We start from the raw sequence: 22,309 nt of genomic DNA on the forward strand, positions 1-22,309 counted from the left end.
GCTGTGCATTTTCCCCCTAATAAATATTGGCAGGTTTGATCCATATTTATCACAGAATTCATAATTGCCATATGTGCTGTGATTGCAGTTACTGCCAACCAAGTTCATGCCAACAGACCCGATTGAGTCTGGAGTCTCCCGTTTTTTTAAGTCAAAAGACTTTGTTTCTCGCTTGATGTTACTTCTGATTTAGTGTATGTCATTAGGGAAAATGAATTCCTCAGATTGTTTTTCAAACCCCACTTTCCACTTGTAAAATGTTGGCATGCGTGCTATCATGCTGTCTGGCCACTCCTAATGAGGGCCTTCATGTGTACGTTGTTTATGAACACTGCAGAATGAAGGACCCAGGGGAAGCCTTCAGGTCAGGGATGCTGTTGAAATGTGTTTTGCAACAGGAAGTAACATTAGAGCAATGCATTCTCAGATCCTGTAGGTAGGCTTAAGGCGATGTACCCGTGCGCGTGAAGTGTATTTCAGAACTAAAACATATTTAGGTAAATGACGTTTTGTGATTTAGTTATTGTAATTTAGTGAATGGCTTTTGGAGAAGACATCGTGAGTCTTCTGAATTCGCGGGCAAGGGTGGCATAAGTAACACAATGTGATTTGTGATCGCTAAATGAAACCGGAGAAACTGCCCTTTAAACAAGCAAAAACGGAAGGGCGAGGTCAGCAGAGCTACTTTGTACAATTCCTCATTTATTACAGATGCCCCTTCTGATTGTTTAAAAGGGTGAAAACGACTCGCTGTGTTTTGGGGAGCTTGAAAAACACGGGGGATACAGATCGAATGGCTGCTTTCACTTTCGATTTTGCTGGTCTGTACCAGGAAAAGCCGACAAGGAACAGCGCGTCAGTTTAAGAAGGGGTACCAGGGTTTACCGGACACTGCTGCGTGGACGTGTACATAACTGTAGTCTGGGCCCTGAGCTTTTGGTACACGTGTAGCGGCACAGCAGGGCATCGCTTGAAACATGAACTGGAGCCAGGACAGCAGCAAGAATTCATCCTGCTCCTCATCGTCTGACTCCTCGGGCGGGGACAGTCAAAACTTGCCGGGAACGGTATACGGCTCACTCCCGTTTCTCCCGCAATCCAAGCTGGAAGTCTGGCGCACCATCAGCCAGGGGCCTAACGGGACAGTGTCGGAAGCCCGACACTCCGACTGGAGGATTCCCGTGGCTGTAAAACACATCCAGATTCTCCGTCCCGGGCTGGACATGTAAGTGTTTGTATTTCGAACTGTTTACTGTAAGGTGACCGACCGCTTGGCCCCATACCACCAGGTAACAGCCGCAGGCTGTCCTTTCTTGTACAGATTGTTTGCAAGTGTTAGTCGGCGTGGGACGGTTTAACCGAAAGACTACAACTTCCAGAATGCATTAGGTCAGGGTTCTGCAAAGTCGGTCCTGGAGAGCCGGGTCCATGCCAGATTTTTAGCATATCCACATTTAGAAAAATTTAGATTTCTGAAGCACATTTTTTCTAAATGTGGCTATGGTAAAAACCTGCCATGGATCATGCTCTCCAAGACGACTTTGCAGAACCCTGCATTAGGTTGATAATGAATGTAACGCCCAGGCCTAGTAAGTGATGGCATTGATGACGCAGTCATCTTGTAACACTTTCTACTGTACAACAGGGGGAGGAGGCAGAGAAAATTTGGGAGGTGCATACAGGCTCGTACTTTGCCGATATTTATTTAAATAATAGCAAAAACGCAGAATAAAGGAATATTTTGAGGCAACGGGAGCTGCAGTAAACCTACTATTCAAATGGCTGTTCAATGCTTCATGCAAACCAAGATTACTTTGGGATTCACGATTTTTTTTTTCCAGCCGTTATACAAAGGTACCGTAGGCCTGTGGTAGTATTTTTATTTCATACATCGTGTTTCATTACATACGTATACGACTTAATTATTTTATTACTTCCATGAGCCTTAGGCAATTGATGTTTATTTTTTTGCGTGGGAGTAAGTCTGACGGGTGAAAGACCCAAGGAGGTGAACATTAAAATGAGAAAGTGCCAGAAAAGTGAAATGCTGGCCTTTGGCCTCACATCAAGTGTGGCAACTTACGTCGGACTGGCTTTTTATCCTACCCAGTGAGTTTGTTATGCTATTACGTAAGCGATAAAGAAAGCCAGGCTTTGTGAGTCTGGCATCCAGTTTTCAGCGTGACGCTTTCTTCCATTGGCAGCCAGTGAAGCTATTATTACAAGACTGGGAAATGTGGGCAAATTTGCCCTTCTTTGCGATTAATGCAGTTTTGAAATGGAATACTGCATATAGGGGTGCCTGTGAGGATAGCGGGATTCCCCGATCCAGTGATTACAGCAGTGTGCTCTGCTGGTTGTAATTGACTTGTGGAGATAACGTTTTTATTTTCTTCAGTGCCAGTTTTTTAACACTGTAAATAGAGTTATTTTCTTAGAGCTATTGTAGTTCAACCCTCCAGTACATCAACCCCCATATAATGTTCGCAGACTAAATAACGGAGGATGCTTTTTTAATCTTTTCAAGCAGTACCTTGGGTCGGTGTTATTGAAAGCCGATCACGCTGGCAATAAAATTGCTGGAGGTTTGTGAGTGCCATCTCAAGTAATGTTTGCCAAATCAAGATAAAAATGTGAATTTTAAACAACGTGTGGCCAACGGCGTTGTTTTTTTTTTATTACAATTCCACCTTCTTTCCTACACAGTTAACTATTTTTCCCTTCTTTATTGTAGACAACCAACCAGTATAGTCTATATATAAGCTAAATACCGCGGTGGTATATGGTGACCTTTGGAATCTACCTCCGCCTTTGGCTTCATAGTTCATCTTCTTACCAGAACCCCTTGATGGCACTTTTGAACAATATTACACATCACATATTCACTAATTTGTTCTGTGCAGCTGAAATATACATATAGACTACGTTGTTTTTTTACTGTAGACTTCAGCTTCCCTTAACAGATACTATTGTTTTAGAAACATCCTTCAAAATAGAGTTCTATTTCTAAGGGACATTTTACTTTTACGCCTGGTTTGAACAACAGCTTTTTCTGTCTTGCCAGATCTATTGAAGTTCGTTCATAATCATACATAAAATATTACGTAGAGGGGCTTTATGTCAGGACCCTTCAGCCATTGCTCATTTGGCATATTTACAAATTGGATCAGCCACCGTACTTCACACTTAGAATGAGACAATATGTCAGGCCCTCAGATATTGACCTTGTTACAAGGGTCTTTCACAGTTTTGTACCAGCGCAGAAGAAATCCATATACCATGCGGAGTATGGGACAATGTGAGTGACAGTATGTGCCCTATTTACCGTAACCTTGGTGACTGGCAGAGAAAGAACTATGTCTTTGGCATTGCAGCTAATAAGCTATTGGCCTGGCACTGCAGGAAATGTTAATAATGTATTTGGACTATATATAATTGTATGTGGCTCTAACATCATTATTATTACGCTCTGCTATCATGCATAAAAGTAATGCACATGGTACTTAACATTTATATGCATACTACAACTGGTATACATGATGACGATGAACTGGAACGCAAACAAAAGCAACCGTACAGTTGCTCCTGCAAGGGACAGCACCTTCAGTCCCATAAAGCTTAATTGGCTTAGCCATTATGGCCACCCTAATGTAATACAAACTGTTGCAAGATGTTACCATCACCCCCTCTTCACTCCCATCCTGAGGGTTTTATCAGAAAAAATCAGTTTATGCAGTTAATCTTGAATTGATTTAACAACACACAAAGGCATTGTTTCTAGATGTTTTATTAATGAGTCATGTTGGCATTCATTGTGTTACTTGGCTTGTGGGGACAGGACTGCTGTGTTGACATAGCTTTCTGTGACCCGCTGGGCTTGAGATTAGCCCTGATGCGTAGGGCTCAGGAAGTTACGTTGGTAACACAAGCTGCTTCTTGGTCAGCCTGCGGTTTAGCCATGCCTCATAAGTTGTTTTTTGCTCCTGATGTTTTGGTTCGTTTCTGTATTTAGCAGATTGGTATCATCAAAGGCGTCAGGAGTGATGATTGTTTAGCACACAGAGTAGCATTTCTATTTTCCTCTACATTATCTGAGCGCTACTGCTCTATTTGGATGAGAAATTTGAATTTTTCATTGCAGCATTGGATGTGTGGAACTTACCCACCTCTTTCACATTGCCAGCCACAGTTTTGCAGATTTGTATGTCTCTTTAAATGCTCAACAGGGCTATCCGGCCCTCTTCCATATTAACCATAGGACCAGACTAATCCAGTCCCATATCATCTCTTCGTCAGGTGGCGAGCACCAGACCGCACCACTCTGCACAGGCTTATCTCTGGCTTGCACGCTGCTAAGCAAAGAGTGAAACAGTTGTTATGCCTCCATGATGCTTGTCCAAGCAACTTCTGCTTGCAGGCGCAGCTGGGTGGGATTAGGCTTTGCTGTTTACTGCATGCCTCCTAGATTGGGCCAGATGTACACTACATCTGGCAGCCATCAAAACACTGGAGGTGCCAGGCTGTAGCTGACCAACAACGCACTGCCTATTTTCTAAAGAGGTAAAGGATGTCGCTGGTTTGATGGCTGCTTCTGTGTTTGCATATGCGGTGTGACCTTGAGCAACATCTTTTGATATGTTTCCCACTTAAGTCACTGGTTCGTTAATCACTAATTATCCACGAGCATTATCTCTTAATTTACTGTTGTCTGCCAAGATCATGGCTGTCATATGAACAGTAGATTCCTTGCCCATTTGCGAGGCTCTAGGAGGCTCAAGTAGATTGATTTTTGGCATCCTCTAAGTTCCTGTGGTAAACAGAACTATCTTTTGTGATCAGCTTTGTATGTGGCTGCTTGTTTATTTTGGACTGTATGTGAGCCTCTGTGTCCCCTTCCAAGGGCCACATCGTGTTCTAGGGCTCTTAAAGCTATATTGGTGTTTTTGTCCACACCCACTACTTCAAGACCTCTAGAGTGGAATTGATCAGCACCATAGATAAACCTGTCAGATTCTAAGTCCATTTCACAATTTCTAAGCTCTCTGAATGGAGAAGTAAGTATCCTTGTCTGTCAAGTCGAAACACCAGTATTCACGTTTAACTTGAGTCGAGCAAATACACATCACCCAAATAATAACTTAATGTATTACACATCAGTCAGGCTGATGAACAAACAGGCGGGTTGCACCTAGTGGGTGCAGATTTCTCACCAAATGTTTGTGTCATGCCTGCTTATTTGCAGTGCTGCATATGTACTAATGGGTTAAATTGCAAAATGTCCAATTTCTGACCGACCTTCCTAATGAATGTTATCATACAGGGTGTTGTTAGCAACCCCCCGCAGTTGGCAGCTGTTCGGTTGTTTGTGGCTGCATCTGTGATCACAAATCATTAATACAGTTCATTACAAATCTGAAGAGGAGATGATGCCCCTTTCAAGCACTCTTTTTGCGATTTGGAAGGAGTTGCCAAAGGTATTTTACGAGACGGAAAATCTTTTCTGACTGGTAAAGTACTTGTAGTTCATAGAGACTCACGTTTTTGCATTTGTAAAAGCCACTGATTTGAGGATCACATTTTTTTGAGACCCAAAATTGCCTCTCCCATTTCTCCCTTAAACCTCCCTGCCAGCGCACTTCGCAGAGTTTGTCCAATAAATATCAATGACGCCGTATTTGAATGGTGTGTGAGTAACGTAAGCTTGAAGTATATTTGGAGAACTTGGACCCCACTGCCCCAGTCGCTTTACCTAGGTGAGGCGCACCCTCACTCCCCAAGGCACAAGGAGAATTATATGCGTGTATTATATATACTGTCTTTGAAATACGTTTTTTATTTGCATCAACACCTGCTGAAAAAAGTCTGAATTGCTTATATATATTAAATTGTTTATAAAACCCGTTTAAGCCTTACACTAAACGTCATATCTATCTCTTTGGTAGAGCACGTGCTCCAAGTTCTTTTGGTGCCAAATGGGTCGCCTGTTTGATGACTACACAGTACAAATGATGTGTGTAGCATTGTCAGGAAAAGACTGGAAATTTGCAGCACTTTGAGACCGTTGTTGGTCAGAATTTGTAAAGCTTTACTGCTGTGATGGCAATTGGTTGTTAATGACATTGATGATATTGGATTTTCCCCATTGCATTGAATAACCATGAAAATATACTGTGTTTACTTTATAAATCAGTGGGGAGGGTGCGGTAGTGTCGTCGGCGTCATCTTGCTCTTGCAGGTGACTAGACACCGGTGATCACTCTTTGGGTCAATAAGTGGCCTATGATTTAGACATTTCAGAAGAAATATGGGGCATTACCGGGTCAGACTTTCACTTTAGGAACAAGAACAGGATCTGTAATGGGAATCAGCTTGGAAATAACCATCACAAACTTCACGTTCATACTTTGTTTACTCCAGTGCAACAGCACACAATACGTGGATCAGTTTTAGTCACTGCCAGGTCCACTGGACAGAGTTCCAAACTACCAGTTTTTGGTTTGTTAGTGTCAATCCAGAAATGTGCCATCATATGCATATCAGTCCCAACCATACTCCAAAACAAACATTTGCAATGCAACGGGTCTCGCATTTCTCCGAGTTACAGCTATTGGCAGTTGTAAACTCCCAACTGGATTTTTCTTTCCACATTGAAAGAAAAAACAACACCGCGATCGCGCTGCTACAGTTCACTCGTAATGAAACCTATCTGCAAAAGTGCAATTATGACCCGGCAAAAGTGCAATTAACTGTGTAACAGGGTCGATATTATGCAAAGCACTCGACTTCTGCCCAGCGAGATCGCACTGCGAAGATAGAGAAAAAGTAGTCCACAAACCTGACGGGAAACAGCGAGCCTCACATGTTTTCTGTACTTGGTCGCTGCACTCGAGGAGGGCTAACCACCGGAAAAGGCATGACGTATGCGTGCCTTCCACTAATGAAAGCATGCAGATTTTAACATGCGAGCCTACGAACCAATGAAAGACACTAACGTGTCGTTGATGGGGCTCCGGGCCCTTTTCTAATTCCTAAAGCGTCTCGCTAGTGATACGCATCCGCAAGCACATGCGTTGCAGGCTCGACCCTAACAAGCGCATGCAACGCAGGCTCGACCCTAAAAAGGTCCAGTCTCTGGACATTCTCTTGGTAATTGGTAAACAAATGAGCAGAAACACATTTTTTACATGTTGAACATCCTTTGTGAGGTGAGTCCTTATGTCCCTGTAGCACAGAGTGCTACAACTGTCCATGTGCTTGTGACTTCTGGGCGCCTGCCTGCCTCGGAGATCAGAGGTTGCTCTGCCGAAGAATTAAGGGACACTAATCTACTATGCTTGTGAACCTGACACTACCGTGGAGACATTGCACCGTCCAGTTCATAAAGGGTGCATATGTGTAAATCATAAATAGGGATTGCGATTTTATGGTAGTTATTTTCTTTAACATTTCCGTCCATATTTATTTTTGTCCATCTGATTGGTATTTATAAATATTTATTTTTGTGTTTTGAGAATAAATGGATTCGTAAAATGGTATGTCTCCTCATTTATGGTAAACACGCGCTTATACTTTGATGCTTTTCGTGTTTTAGCAAATTAAGCAGCCAGACCATTACACCCACAGGTAAATATAAGCATTTAACAGCAAATATATGTTAACACGTGTCTGTATTTAGGGAAATCTAAGCTTAATTTTAACTCCCATGCTGCCTGTCTGCTCAGTCATTGCCCTGTAATTCACAAAAGAGGGCATGAAGAGTCACTCACAGAAAGCACCATTTTCTGTATTTTTCCACTTTTAGGAATAAATACAGGCACGGAAATTTTTTGTCTGTAAGTACGGAAAACTGGGAGCCTTGGTCATAAATGGCTTCTACTCTGAGGATCTAAAGAGGTTTCACTGCAGTGATTGGCATTGATGAAGACGGATTACTGGTAACTCAAACAACCCTATTCCTGTTCAGCTGTTGGTAAAGATGGCTTTGGAAGCAGATGACTTTGACTAACTCAGACCTCTCCTCTTCATGCTAGGGTGGGGTTTATCTAGAGATCGCAGCCGGCTTCCATCCAGATGGACATTACTCTGAGCCATCTCATCACTCGTGAGATCAACATCCAGTTCTCATTGGAAGAAAACCCTGCTGCCCTTGTAAGCAGCATCCTCTCCCACAGGAATGGCATTCCCTCCATGCCAATGCCATGCTCTCTGGTTTCCACCATTCTTTCCCTATTGAGCGCTTGTGCCAGTGTTTAACATATGTGTACACGTGATGGAAAGTGTATTTTTGTGTGCAAGTGTGATCGTCTGTGTGTCTCATGGGATACATGTCACTGTGTGCTTAATGATGCATGTAGATGTTTTCCTGTGCATGTCAGCATGGTTTTAAGGTATGTGCTTCTATGCGTGTGTGCACGCATGAGTTCCTGTATGTTGTGTCTGTGTGCCCACACTATACAGGAGTCACAAGCTGCAGACGCCCTGGCCTTGAATGCATTTCCTACATTTTGAGGGCGGGTGATCTAACTTGGAAACTACAATAGCTAGCACGCACGCTCGGCAGTGGTCTTTCAACTTGAGCACTTCTGCATTTTCCAAACTGCAGGAAAGTCGGTGACTTTAGAGAAAACATAGTCCTATGAAACCTTCGGTCTGCTATTTCCGAGGGCAAGCCTGCCCTTGCCCAACGCACATTTGAGTCACCGGCCAAATCTGTCTTTGCAAATACCAGGTGTGGCTAGTTTTTGAAGTACAGCTTTAAAAAGAGGTACCAAAACTAAATTGCATGTTCATATTCGGAATTGCATTCCCAAAGCCCTGGTATTGTTAAGTCTATGAAGTACCTCAGTGAGTCAAGGCGCCTGACACAAAAGCGGTGGACATCTCATAAGGCCATAGTTTTCAGTCTCCGCATCGAGGATCACCCTTCACCTGTCCGAGCTGGGTGAAAGGAGTATGCTTGGGCTATATCATAGTAATAACTGCTACTGATGGCGCTTTGTGGTGCTGGTGTAAAGGCACTGTGTTACTCAGCCATCTGGGTAGAACCTTGGCTTTTGACAATCCCCAGCGCTTCTAAAGGTAGTAGGATTGAATCCTGCCAAGGAGTTGATCCTTCCATGGTGGTAATTGAGTAATAGTGACACCTGTCTTTCACTGCACTTAGAAACGAGAGAAGTGCAACAGTTAGCCCTTTACCTAATAAAAACTCGTTTGTGACAGCTGGATAGCCGTGTCTGCTGTAGGCCAGCAGAGATATGCTTTATCCAAGCCGTGAAGCTGGCGCAATGCTGAGGTATGGGTGCACTCAAGGTGCAAGAGCTCTGTGGATGACCGAAGACAGCGGGTATCCTATCGGTGTCTCGACAGTGCGATATCCGTGCGTGGTGCTGATGCGAATACTAAAATATGTGAACGCGTCTAAGCTGGAAATGTGATTTGAAGGCAAAAGCCTCAGACAAAACAGGACTGAAGTGTTCAACGTCCCAACCCTGGACTTGCACGTTACCCCTTGTCCCTCATTGTACCCTTGGATCTCCCCTTTCTGCTTCCCCACAGGTCCAGCATTATGGCAAAGAACACGGTAGCGCTGGCAGCCCCAGTGCTTTCAGTTCAGTCTGCTCTTGATGCCAGCCATTGACAAGGCCAAAGGTGGCCATGTGACACGTGAAAGCAGTGTTCCGTGTAAACCCGGATGAGGTCCCCGCTTTAAATAATCATACAATATTTGGAGAGTTAATGCGTTTTCGACAGAGCTTTTCTCCCAATAAGATCGTGCAGTGAGATCCATCTTTTTTTGCAGCGTTTATTGTAACTTGCTTCTCACAGATTCCGATCCTGAAAAGTTGTGAGCCTGCTGGGAATATAAGCAGACAACCAAAAAGGCATACAATTGAATCTGTTAGGATGGCCTATTATAGGTTTATCTGGAGGTATTTTTATACATTTAGGTAATGGTTATGTGATATATTATATGGTTGTGTATAAAATAGCCCTATTGTTTTTAACTGAACTTAACACTTACTGTGTAACTCAAACATTTATCCTTGCAATTTGGATGAAATGAGTACAAATGGATTTGGTTGTAAATGCCATCTACTATTACATGCCAGAGGTAATTCAGTACATATTGTGTACTAAAAAAATGGCTATTCATAAAAATATTTACAAGCAGCTGCCCATATATAGCGCTTTATACTACATATAATGGGCCTAATTCACATTTATTTTCAGCAGTTTACACGTGTATGGCTGAAAATGCACCATTTACTGCTGGCCTTGTTCACACAATAATTCCTAGACAGTGGTTGAGTTGGGCGGAATTGGAGGGGCACGATGTGCCCCTACTTTTTTTAATTCATGAAAAACCATTCCCCTACTTCTTATTAAAAGACAATCGTCCCTGCAAATGCTTAAGTTTCATTCAGGGAGTGTGCTGTGCTGCGAGACCGAGGGAGGGGCAGGCAGCTTAACAATAAACAGGCCGTCTTGCAAGGGTTCCTCCTCGCCTAAGGAAATACAAATGCGCACAACTGGTTAATCTGCATATGTAAAGGTGTCTTGGGAGCAGATACTGGTGTAATTGATCCAATCACATTCTTTTTGACTGGTAGTGCAAGGGAGTTATCAGCTGAGCTGTGCAGTGTGTGCTTTTCAGGGCAGTTAAAAATAAAGCACGTCCTACATCCTGGGTATTACTAAAACTTTTATTATGGAAGCACCGTTTTATCAGAACCTTTTTGCACATTTAGAAGCAGTCTGTCTTATACTGAGTGTGATGCAAGTTTAACATAATGAATTACATTTTCTCAGTGCTTCCTGTCACAGGCTGGGCCCTTGTAGCATTAACAACACACAAGCCACAGTTCTCCATTGCACCAACCAAGATTTCATTTTTTGACCTTCTGGTTACACACAGACCTCTCAGTGCATCAACTAGTAGAGGTTTCATAATACACAATAGTGCATATACCACTGATTAACGTAATGTTTTAATGTTTTTTTCATTTAATCCATGAGTTATTATATATGTACCTACCTGAAGGAGAACATTTTGTTTTTTTTAAGTCACACCTTTGACCCCACCCCACACTCATTGACCCCACCCCATACTCATTGACTCCACCCCATTCTATGCAGCTTCACAGTTCCCATACTTTTTTTAATGCACTTTGACCGCTGTTCCTAGTAGACCCTTTACTTCTGCGTAATTGTGTGCGAAGGCTGCGTACAATTACTCAGTAATAATCCCCCCACATGGAAAGGGGGTTGGGAAGATCAGGTCATGTTTTGCCGTATGAGTTTGGAAATACCCACAAACGTGTGAATTTATGACCATTCACAGACTTCTCTTCAACCCTTTTCTACCTTGGAAATTATTTGATTTTTTTCCCCCAAAATGTCTGGCCCTCTGGGCCAGGAAGTGATTCTTAACATCCCCCCCATCATTGGTGGGGTGTAAGGGTGGCTCCCGGCGCAAACATGTTTTTGGTTTGAATACAAAAATAAAAAAAAGACAAGCAATTGCAATTCTGGGCTATTAATACAGTTCCCTATTGGGAAAATACTTCTGCCTTAAAAGGTACATGATATTTTTGAAGAATAAGTTGGGGAAACCTGCCACCGGGTCAGCTTTCCAATCTCTTTTCTAGTAGGGTTTGTTAATTGAAAAATTTAATTACACATGTACCCATTTGTAGGAGTGTTTCTACTGGTACAAATTGACAAATTATCTGTGAAATGTTGCAAACGTGCCTTGAGTAGATCATGTTAATTTATGTGGTTGTAGTGAAGAAAGGGTGACTCAAAAAGCAGACTCCCCTTTAGGCTACCATTGAACCACGCTCTGAAAAGTACCAAATATTGTCTAAAGGCGTGCATAGTTCATCTCTCCCAGTTGGTTATAGGGCCTGTGACATGTAGAGGACACTCGGAACCCACTCACAGAACTGTGCTACTGAAATTACAACTGGAGACCATCAGTGTACAAACATTAGCTAGTGCAGAGAGAGGAACAGAAACTGCCGTTGTGAGGATGAGCTGTCAGCTGAGGTATGAGCGTAAAACAGGATCCTACAGTCAGTCCAAACCTGCACTTTGCTCTCGCTGCTCCCGCCATAAAATTACTCTGCAAGATCCCCATCCTGTCTTCCCCGTCCACAGAATCCTTTCACTCCCCATCGAGCTCTGCTGATTCCATCGTCCGCGAGCGCCCTGCATCAGCTTACACTGCACACCTTGGGGAGTGCAGCTGTGAATAGGGGCGCCCTTTTCCGCTTACTGTATGAACCTCTGTTTTCTTTTTGCCTGAAAGTTCTTTGCCTGTTTTCACATGTTTGTCTATCTGTTCTTCGCGTGTGTTTATGGGTGATATGTGCACCCATGCATAATAGTAGTGTTTTCTGTGAGCTCGTGTGCACGAACCAATTGTTTTTTTGTCAGTGCTTTTGTGTGGTACTTGTAGATGACGTTGCCATGCCACATGACCTCTGGCATAGTTGATCAGTTAATCACTTAAGGGCAATAGACCATTACTAAGAGAAAAATCGTGTGATCTGCTAATGGCAGTTGAGTATTTGTGCTGCGCTTGTGATTGTGCACACACTTACTTTTGTTTGTCTGGGTACCGCACGACTATCTACACTAGTGCAGCAGAGCACATTTTTTTTTGTGTCAAACTTTGTGTATAACCAGACAGTTCTTAGCTATCCCCCCAGGACACCAGATGTTCTAGACATAAAATCGAGCCACACTGATTATGAAATATCATCTTTTCACTCCCATTGATACAGAGATAGGTATTGATTGAATTTGAAAAAGTCCAGTGTTGTTTAGTACCTTCAGTCCTTAACTACTGAAACACCATAGATCAGTATGTTACATAGACCCATGCACGCGTGGTAATAATGTGCAGAAACCCAAATACTGCATTTGTCACACTTTGCACCGATTTAAATAGCAGTGAAAACACGTTTGTGGCACTTTTACTTATTCCCGTGCTTGCAAGATTGGTTTGATCGCATTTTACAATTATGGTAGTTTAAGGCGTACGCCAAAACATACTTTGTAGAGGTATATATTTGCTTTTGGGTGTATAACAAGGTCAATCCTACTGTAGAGAATATATCAATAACCGAGTTAAGGTGCAGTTCCATGTGACAATAGAAATTGCGAGGATTGGATTGATTCCTTCTGGCCTAAATAAAAGAGAACAGCGCTAAAACCAAGATCAACCAATCCCTATGAAATTTACTCCTTTGAGTCATTTACCATGTGGCTGGGTATAAAAACCCTGTATATTTAAATTCAAGCACAATCCAGGGCAAAAGGTTGCGATCTTGAAATAACTTTTAGTGGAATTGGTGGAAATTTCTCAAGGACCTAGATCTGGAGTTGCAAATCCATCTATTTGTTCATAATTGATGTAGCTGCAAATTAACTTGCATCATATTGGTTAATTGGAAGATTAGTAGTTTTTTTTTAGTCCTGAACCACTAAATCCTCTGAAACATGTCCACGATTTTCAACTCCCAATTAGCCTTGCTGTGTACACATATAAATGAAGTATTGATTCATGAATTGAGGATATAACATTGGTGATGTGGAATTTCGCCAAATACCTATCAATGTGCCTTTTTTAGTTCTTCCTGTAATGTTTTATGTTTATGTTAATTTAGTTTACTCCTATGTCTATATTAATTGTATTGAATGAAGAACATTATTTTTTTGCGCATGATTTCAGAATTTCATTATTAAACATAAATGTAATATCTTATGCAATTCTTTTAATCATGACATTGGGAAGGTAGTTGTTTTTAGGTTGTTTTCTAATCCTGTTTCATAGGTTCTGAAGGATTAGCCTGGTTCAGATTCTCTAAATTGGGAACAGCAACAATTTGGATGGGGACACTGGAGAGTGGGTGATGGCAGAGGAAACCCACACTATAATGACTCAAAACGATGTCCGTTTAGCGGATGACCTAGTATACTTACTTCAGAGTTCTTTGATACTCTAGTGCCCTCTTAAAATTGTAGCCAGAGGAAACCGTTGCATATATATTTGGCCCTTGGACTCCAGCCTCTGCATACAGATATGGCACAGAGTGCTAGGTGATTGGACCATTCTTGCACAGGTGAAAGGTGCCTTTCACCCTGTGTGGGAAGCCCTGCCATGTCCGAGCCTTTCCCCCTTACGGTTTTTAGTTACTTTATGCAACCTTTACAACTCCTCCTTAGCTGTGTTGTTTTGTTTGTTTTATATATAAAACTTCAAATATAATATAAAGTAACACATATATAAGAAAATAGAACATAATACAAAGTAAAACATAGTGCAGTTTTTAGGGGTACACATGTTAGAGTTAATTAAAACAACTCCATACATATAATTAGGTTAAAACCTCCAGAGGAATTTTTATTTTGCTGTTAACTTTGATACCCTTTGATGAATCTATTACAAGTTTGTTGATTTTTGACGCGTCCACCCCAGATTCTTGTAATGCTTTTCGCAGGTAAGTTGGGGCGAAGTTATTTGGATTGATGTAAAAGTAGCATTTACCATCTTAAACCCATAGGATTTTTTCCCTCCACTACAGCGAAAACCACTGAATGGATTCAATTTACGCTTAGCATGAAAAGTTAGAATATAATTTTAGTTTAAATCCATTCAGTAGCTTTTGAGATACTTTCTATACGAAAAGATGTTGTGTGGGCTTGGAAAGGTATATTAATTTTTATTTGTTTGACAGTCTGTTTCTAGAATATCTTGGTTTGAAAACCTCTTTTGAATTGTAAAAGAAATCTGTTGGTTGCTGATTTGTAATGACCGCTTCAGCATACGAGAAATGTATTGCTGTGGTTCTTTAATGGTTCTAGAACCAATGAAAATAAAAATACACAGTGGGAAGAGCAGCTTCTTTGGCCTGATAGATTTATTGGCTAATTCTTGAGAGAAACAATTCTTAAAACTTTCTGAAACTGAAAAAAGAGTGAAGGAAATTGAAAAAAGTACAACATAACTTCCCAAAATACCTTTGCATTCAACTAACTAGGGACGAGTGTTTGCACCCAGGCTGCCTTCATAGCCTCTTTAAACCATGGGAAATAGGGCTTGATTCTAGTGTGACTAAAGGTTATATGATACCTCGGAAAAAAGCTAAGGCCATGCACAGCTGAATCTTGTGGCAAGCGGACAAGATGAAGTGTTGTTAACACTGCGGCAAGGGGTTAACCTCTTCCATTTTTATCATTGTCTTGTTCGCATATTCTTTTTTTATTTTTATTAGAAATTGTGAAGATTTAGAAACGTGCAGAAGTGTTAGTATCCTGTCTGCCTCCTATCTAAGGTGATACATTTTTATTGTTTTTGTTATGGGCGCTGCCTTAACATTATGGACACTTACAGTGAATGTTTGCCTTTTTTAATTGCTTTAGTTATAGAAGCAAATACCCATTTAGCAACATATTTATTTAGTTTTGTTGAGACTGTAGTGTCTGCATGTACTGTTATATTTTATAAATATGATGTAAAGTCAGTGATCAGATACTATAAAATCCCAGGTATCCCATTAATAGAAGCAGCTTTGTGTTGCACATATCAAGCCAGAGGCCACAGCGATTTGCAGCGACAACCAACTTCAGTTTGGGGCTGATCTAGGAGTGTTTCAGAGAAGTGGCCTTCAGACTGGCATTGCTTTTTATTCCTGGGCATCAGTTACAATAGAGAATAGCTAAAAAAGCTACTTTTACAGAGAGAAAATATGCGGTGCGATCCATCGATGGAAACTCGGTGAACAGGCTTGCAGTTTTCTGCTTCTGCTAAAAAATTAGCATAGCTCTTATAAGTAGTGATAGAGTGTTATGATCCTAGGCACTTGATAACCATGTTAAGAATCGTCATTTTGTTTTCGCTGGCCATTTTATGCATTGCTGCATTTATTTTCTCCTTCTGCGTTTATTTTCTGCTTCTGTGTGGCTACTGTTCAAATTTTATGTATTAGAATTTGGTTTAAACAATTAAAAGTGAATCCTCTGTTTCCTAGTGCTATTTTGAGTGTGTTAGCCATTTAGGAAAGAGGGTTTGGAATTCCACTATGTCCCTGAGGTCATCTAATGGGACTGATCGTGACCAAAAAACACTTCCACACATTACTGCTCAGTAGGTTGTGTTTGGGCTGCAGCCCAAGTGCATTTCTAGTTTATGTTGAACTGAACCTTTGGTCCAGTGGGTTAGAAATGTCACCCCTGCAGCTCTGTGGAGTACCCAGATCATGACAGAACATTTGCACCACAAACATTCTGCCCCCACCCAATGGCCACACATTGTGAACCTTTTTTTTTTTTTTGACTAGGGCAGGGTTCTGCAAAGTCGGCCCTGAAGAGCCGGGTCCATGCCAGATTTTTAGCACATCCACATTTTTCTAAATGTGGATATGCTAAAAATCTGGCATGGACCCGGCTCTCCAGGACCGACTTTGCAGGACCCTGGCTTAGGGGTCAAGTGTGAACGGGGCCATTGCTATGTGTATGTGCAACTTCGCCACAAAACCTACTTTTTTTAAACCTATTTGTCCTCCCGAGCTGCTTCTCCTTCAGTTCCTGTGGAGCTTCAGAAGGTTAGTTTACATTCCATTTGGCCAGTTCTCTGCCTGCATTTTACTAAGCTAGTTTTCTGTACCACAACCTTGCTTGTGGTGCTGTTCGTTTTCCAGATTGTCTAGCTTAACAGTATTATCATAATTTCCCAGAGTCAGTCAGTCTGCTGTTCAGCACACTGCTTGCTTGTTGTCTTTTCTGCTATGGCCCAGGAGATCTAGGTTTTTTTTATTCAGCACTTTTTTCAGTTGAAACAAACAAGTTCTCTCCTTTCTCTAGTCATCATAGAGATGCAACTAGTCTCGGGTTTTTCTTCAGAACATATTAGGCATGCATCCCTGCATGTTTCTTCCTATTTTCCTGATGCCACTGCTTCTCGTCAAGATCAGGGTGTACTCAGAAAAAGTGGTGTTTTTTTTCTCTTATTTGGAATGCCTGACATAATTTACTACTCTCCAGACACTGTCAATCGATCTCCATATGCATTGAAATTGCTTCCTAAACCTTCTCTTGCCCCTGGTATGAGAGTTTCATGATCAGGTCCTTTAGAGTCATATACAATTATTGGGCTTGCTGATATCTCCTCTTCCTGGCATAGCTGGACTTTTCAACGTCATTACAGATGCCTGGAACCAAGGAACTCTTTGTGACTATTAATATGTTTGAGGATATTGTGTTTTCTGCTGTTTAGCAACTGCACTGGAGTCTTGTTTAGCTTCCCTTGTTTGGATGAATAGCATTCTGGCATCCTTCTCTGCAGAAATGAAAGCTTACATCTCTGTCAGTGTTTAAATATTTGCCATATTTGCAGGCCACATGAGCAGTGGTGATGTCTCAGTGGAGGCGTGGCTTAGTGAGATTTGTGGTGTGTGAACCTTAAATTTCTCAACTATAAAATTAGTGGGCTGTTGAGTGATGATGACCAAGAACCAGTGATTGTTCAGAAACCTGCAGGTGCAGCTTTCTGATTGTTTTTCTGAATTAGACACATTTAAGGTAATAAGGTATGTTGGCAATTGTGAAATCAAATGAAATTTTAAGTCCCTAAATTGTTTCTGATTTTGTTGGTTGAATAACTCAAACCTTCCTAGAGAGGGTCAGACTTTCTTGCTTTGTTGTGCCTGGTCAGCATAATAAGGGATTGGTATTGAAACATTTTCCAGAATAGTGTTTAGCTAAAAGTGTTCGCTCTGCATTATTGAGCAGAAAACAAACCAGGAGGGCTGTTGTGTTCTTATGACTTCTGTTCCATTTCACAATCCCTCAAAACAACCAGAAAAGAGAGCTGGTGATATTGACATTGTGTACCTCTGTCACATAATATGTTGACAATATGGGTCCAATTCACAAAGCCAGTTTCAGGACAAAAGTGTATGCTTGTAATACATCAACCAAAGAACACCTGGCATTTACTGTTGTATAATTGGGCATCACAGGTAAATACAACTATTGAGTAGTTAACCCCATGAAAGAAGAGGGGAGTTAAAGGATCATCAAGATCTGCCTTGAGAAATTGTGAATGCCCACCAACTTGTGAGCATTCCTCTCTGACCCTTTCCCCTTAGGCAATTTAAAATATTTGCTTCATCAAAGTGCTAGAGTAAATCCCAGGTTAGGAAGTGGAAGGGTTGGGGAAGGGGTTTCTCCATGCAGACATTATTTTCCCTGTGGAGAAAAAAATTACAACTGCTAAGTGACCTTTCCAAATGAGAAACTGTACTGTTTGACCAATCTGCGTTTTGGAAATAGTAAAATCAAGAAATGACTCAATTAGGGCTCCTAGAAACCTGCAATGGGCACAGCTTTCTACGCCTAGTACTGCCAAATACTTGTGAATTCCAGAAAATAGTAAATCTGTACCCCTTCACAGGAATTATTCAAGTAGAGCAAATTTAGTACTTTGTTTGTATGTCAGCCACTGTATATTTTTAAGTTCTTGATGTAAAATATGAGCAAATTAAAACTGTCTCATAGTGAAATGAGGATGAAGATAACGAATAGAGACATAACAGACCCAACACAGGCACCCAGTAGCCAACTACTAAGCCAAAAATACATTTGTTTAAGGGTTCCACAACCCAAACACCCACTTCAAAACTACACCCCTCTGTCTTAGTAGGAATAATTCAACCCATGGTATTTTAATTTTAGCTGCCTTCTAAAGAAGGGTCTCTGATGTCTCCACAGTGGAGGTGAAGAATAGGCCATTTGTTTTTTCCTCGCCAAACACACCCAGATTCTTTTTTACTTCCATCTTTTCCCATGCCTCTTACATAGTCTGGCATTCTGTGTTGGTCATTTGCACAGGGGTTGGCAGGAAAAGCATAAGGGTACAGGGTCCTTATCTGAGCTGTCAGTGTCCTCCATGCCTCTTCATAACTAGTTTGGTCTGTTGATGTTACTCAACTTTTAGACGCTTACACTTACATGGAAAGAGTTCATTAGTCTTTTTAATAGACAATAGTTTAGAGTATATTCTTACATCAGCAGATTCGTACTGCATGGTCGCCTGTTAACACTTTGGACTGTTGCATTGTTGGTGCAAGACTTTGAACTTTCATAATGTAACCATGTGTGACTTGGTATTAAAATATCCATTTCCCCTTGACTCGTTAACAAATGATAGCTTTATTTAAGAAACAAAAGCTCTCTTCATCCTCATACTAAGATTTTTTTTCTAGTTTACATTACCCATTCAGAGCTTGTTCATCTAGGTATTAAGGTATGGTCTGCGGTTAGCTATTTGCTCGGAATATTGTTTGGCTATCCTTTTCTGCATTTCCCACAGCAAGCAAGAACATTGTTGCCTAGCAGGCAGCTGCTTGTATTCCTATTCTACTGTTTTTTGATGCCTTTATTATTACGTTTTTTACTGTTTAAGAGGCTCCTGATTGAAGTGGCAATAAAGAAAATATGCATAATATTAATCCCTGTGACTGTTGTCAAATTATGAATTTCTAGGCTGCTGGTCCTTAACATTTTAACTTCTGTCGCCCCCCCCCGTCTTTATCAGTACTGGAACACAGGGACCCCACTGAATCATTCTTTGAATCCAGAGCACCCCTAACTGACTCATTACTAGAAACTAGTCTAAGTATTTTCAAAGATTTGAACCGCAAAACATTACACAAAAAATACAGAAGCAAACAAATATACAGATTATGTAATTCTATTTAACTCACATACAAATATAACAATCATGAATTTCCTTAATTCATTTGAGGCTACTCAATACTGTATTCTGTTTGATGCACTTGCCCTGCTCCCACGAATCAATCTAAGGATCCTAACTTAATTTATGCCTCCAATTTCTAATTCCTTCATATTTTCAATTATACATTCTGCTTCTTTACCTATTTGCACTTTCTCAATAAGTTAATATTATTTAATTACCTAAGCAGTCTTGGAACCCCATGAGTAGGCTTCATAGTCTCCCCAGGGTTCCCTGGACCGCAGATTAAAAACAACTGTTCTATTCATTTGGCCTTCCCAGCCCCTGACTATTTTTTTATCAGTCCGCTGGCAATCATCAAGAGGCAATCTAATAAAAAAAATATATATATATGTGTATATATATATATATATATATATATATATATATATATATATATGTTTCAAGGTTGCCGCTGCCATGTGTGCTTGCGCACACGTATGATTAGCACCTTTCATTAGTTTATTCATTTTTTTTCTAATCCCAATCTAGTATGGCCACTGCGGATATGCTGGCATCCATGGGGGCTCTCTTTGAACTGGATTCTTTTATACTCAGGAGGGGAGGAAGGGTTACTTGGTGCAGCAATCTTCACATTTCACTTTTTAGGGTCTTTAGTACGTGATCATCCTGTCTTCCTGCATGAAGGCAGCTATCTTTGTTTCACACCCTTGGGCAAAGTCAGGTTCTCCCACCCTCTCTTGGGCTCAATTTGCAAGAGATTATCCCTGCATTAAGCCCACCTTAGTACCTCCATTTCCCACTTTGGCCCACAAATCAACTTCCACCTCATTGTCATTTGCCATTTTGCCTTTAGCTGTGTTAGGGCTTGAACCTGCTAGTGTCCTTCTTATTTTTGGGGCATGGGCAAGGCCTAGTGACCAAGCCTCGTGTTGACTCCACCTATATATCCGTGGCTTCGTTATTAAGAGCCATGATCTCCTCCCACTACTTCACTGGGCTTGAGCAACTCCTGACCTTGTGAAGGAAGTCTACAGTATATACGCTCTCCTGCGCTTTCAACACTTCACTAATAAAACTGGGTAGAACTTGTTAACTTTCCAAAGGTGATGTAAAATCTTTATGAAAAACTGAATTGTACGAGTTTTAAGCAAGCATTCTGAGCAATACTCCTGGCAGCACTTGGAGTTCATACCCAGTCACCATTATTAGTGGCTTTGTCATTGTCCGAAAACTCAGTGAACATTTAGAATATTCAAGAACCACTTCAAATAGTGTGCAGATCGTTTAATCTCTCTTTTGGGTGGATTGTTCGGTGCTGCAATTCTTCTTTGTTATTGGTGCTGGTCAGCACTGCCAATCAAGGTAGCAATACAGGACTGGGGTCTTGGGAAGATGGCTGTGGTGTGAGTGGGGAGGTAGGTCTGCCTGGGGCGTATGGGAAAGGGGTGGATTCAGCAGGAGAAATATTAATAGAAGTATCAGGAAGAGACATTTCTTGAAACATGATGGATTTTATATTTGTTTTCGTAATTGTTGTAAAAACTGCTAAATGCCAGATATTTTTTTTGACAAATGTTAGAGAAAGTGTATTAATATTATATTTATATTTGTTATGGCTTTAGAGATTAAGAAATGAAGCTGGAATATTAATGGCATACTTCACCCCAGTAAGCGTCAGCAAAGTATCTTATATCTTAAGCCTGTTATAGTGAATCTCTTCTGTTTACTGGAAACCCATGTTCTCTATTATCAAAGAGTAGTATTTGGGAAGTTTCAAACCAGGAACTTCTGCTGTGCTTAGCAGACTTTGAATACAATATTACATTCTTTTTATTTAATCGGCTGATCCCTGTAACTAGATCTGTCTCAGATTCTTTCGGCTGCTAGGTAATTATACAAAGTCATGTGTGAAAGAATGCATTCAGTGTCTTCCCGACTGGCTTGGTCCAGAAGGAATCAGGACATAGATTCTTCCAGAAAAGGTAGAAAGTCAGCGATTAAACAGATAATTAATTCCTTTGACCTTATTAAAATCTGACAATATTAAATAGATGAGCGGAAATATATGCATGTCTCCAATCCGCGTTACGATCTAATTAAAACTTGATTATTTCCTCATCTGCAGCACAGTTAGACATCGATGTTCTACGCAAATACATTACACTATTATTATCACAAATATCAATATTAGTCTGAAATGGTCTTGTTTCAGCTTAAAACATAAGCAATGTAGATGGGCTTTTGAATAACCCATACTAAAAGAGGAAGGGCCTCATTACGAGTTTGGCAGTCCAAACGCAGGACCGCCAAACTTGCGGGGAGGACGGCGCCCCACCCCGCCCTAATATAGTGTTCCTGCCGGGCTGACTGGTGAGAACATTGTGATAGAGCGTTTCCGCTGGTCAGGAATAGTGCTACGATAGCACTCGGCTCCTTTAAGGGAGCCGAGTGCTATCTTGTAGCACAGAGGGGGCCGACCAGTACCACTGGAATGCACCCTGTCTGCATAGCAGATAGTGCACATTCCGATGGTGTTGGACAGGG

The 22,309-nt window shown here is 41.2% G+C and overlaps 1 protein-coding gene across 1 annotated transcript in view; it reads left to right on the forward strand.

Annotated features, from left to right (window-relative positions):
- The first annotated feature begins 406 nt into the window (after positions 1-406).
- RIPK2 (receptor interacting serine/threonine kinase 2) overlaps positions 407-22,309 on the forward strand; it is a 276,042-nt gene continuing 254,139 nt past the window's right edge. The window contains exon 1 of the mRNA XM_069220445.1: positions 407-1,225. Coding sequence (XP_069076546.1) covers positions 978-1,225 — 248 coding nt within the window. The 5' untranslated portion in view covers positions 407-977. The remainder of the gene's footprint in view (positions 1,226-22,309) is intronic.

The sequence above is a fragment of the Pleurodeles waltl genome, chromosome 2_2, assembly GCF_031143425.1.
Source record: "Pleurodeles waltl isolate 20211129_DDA chromosome 2_2, aPleWal1.hap1.20221129, whole genome shotgun sequence".
Classification (NCBI taxonomy): Eukaryota; Metazoa; Chordata; class Amphibia; order Caudata; family Salamandridae; genus Pleurodeles; species Pleurodeles waltl.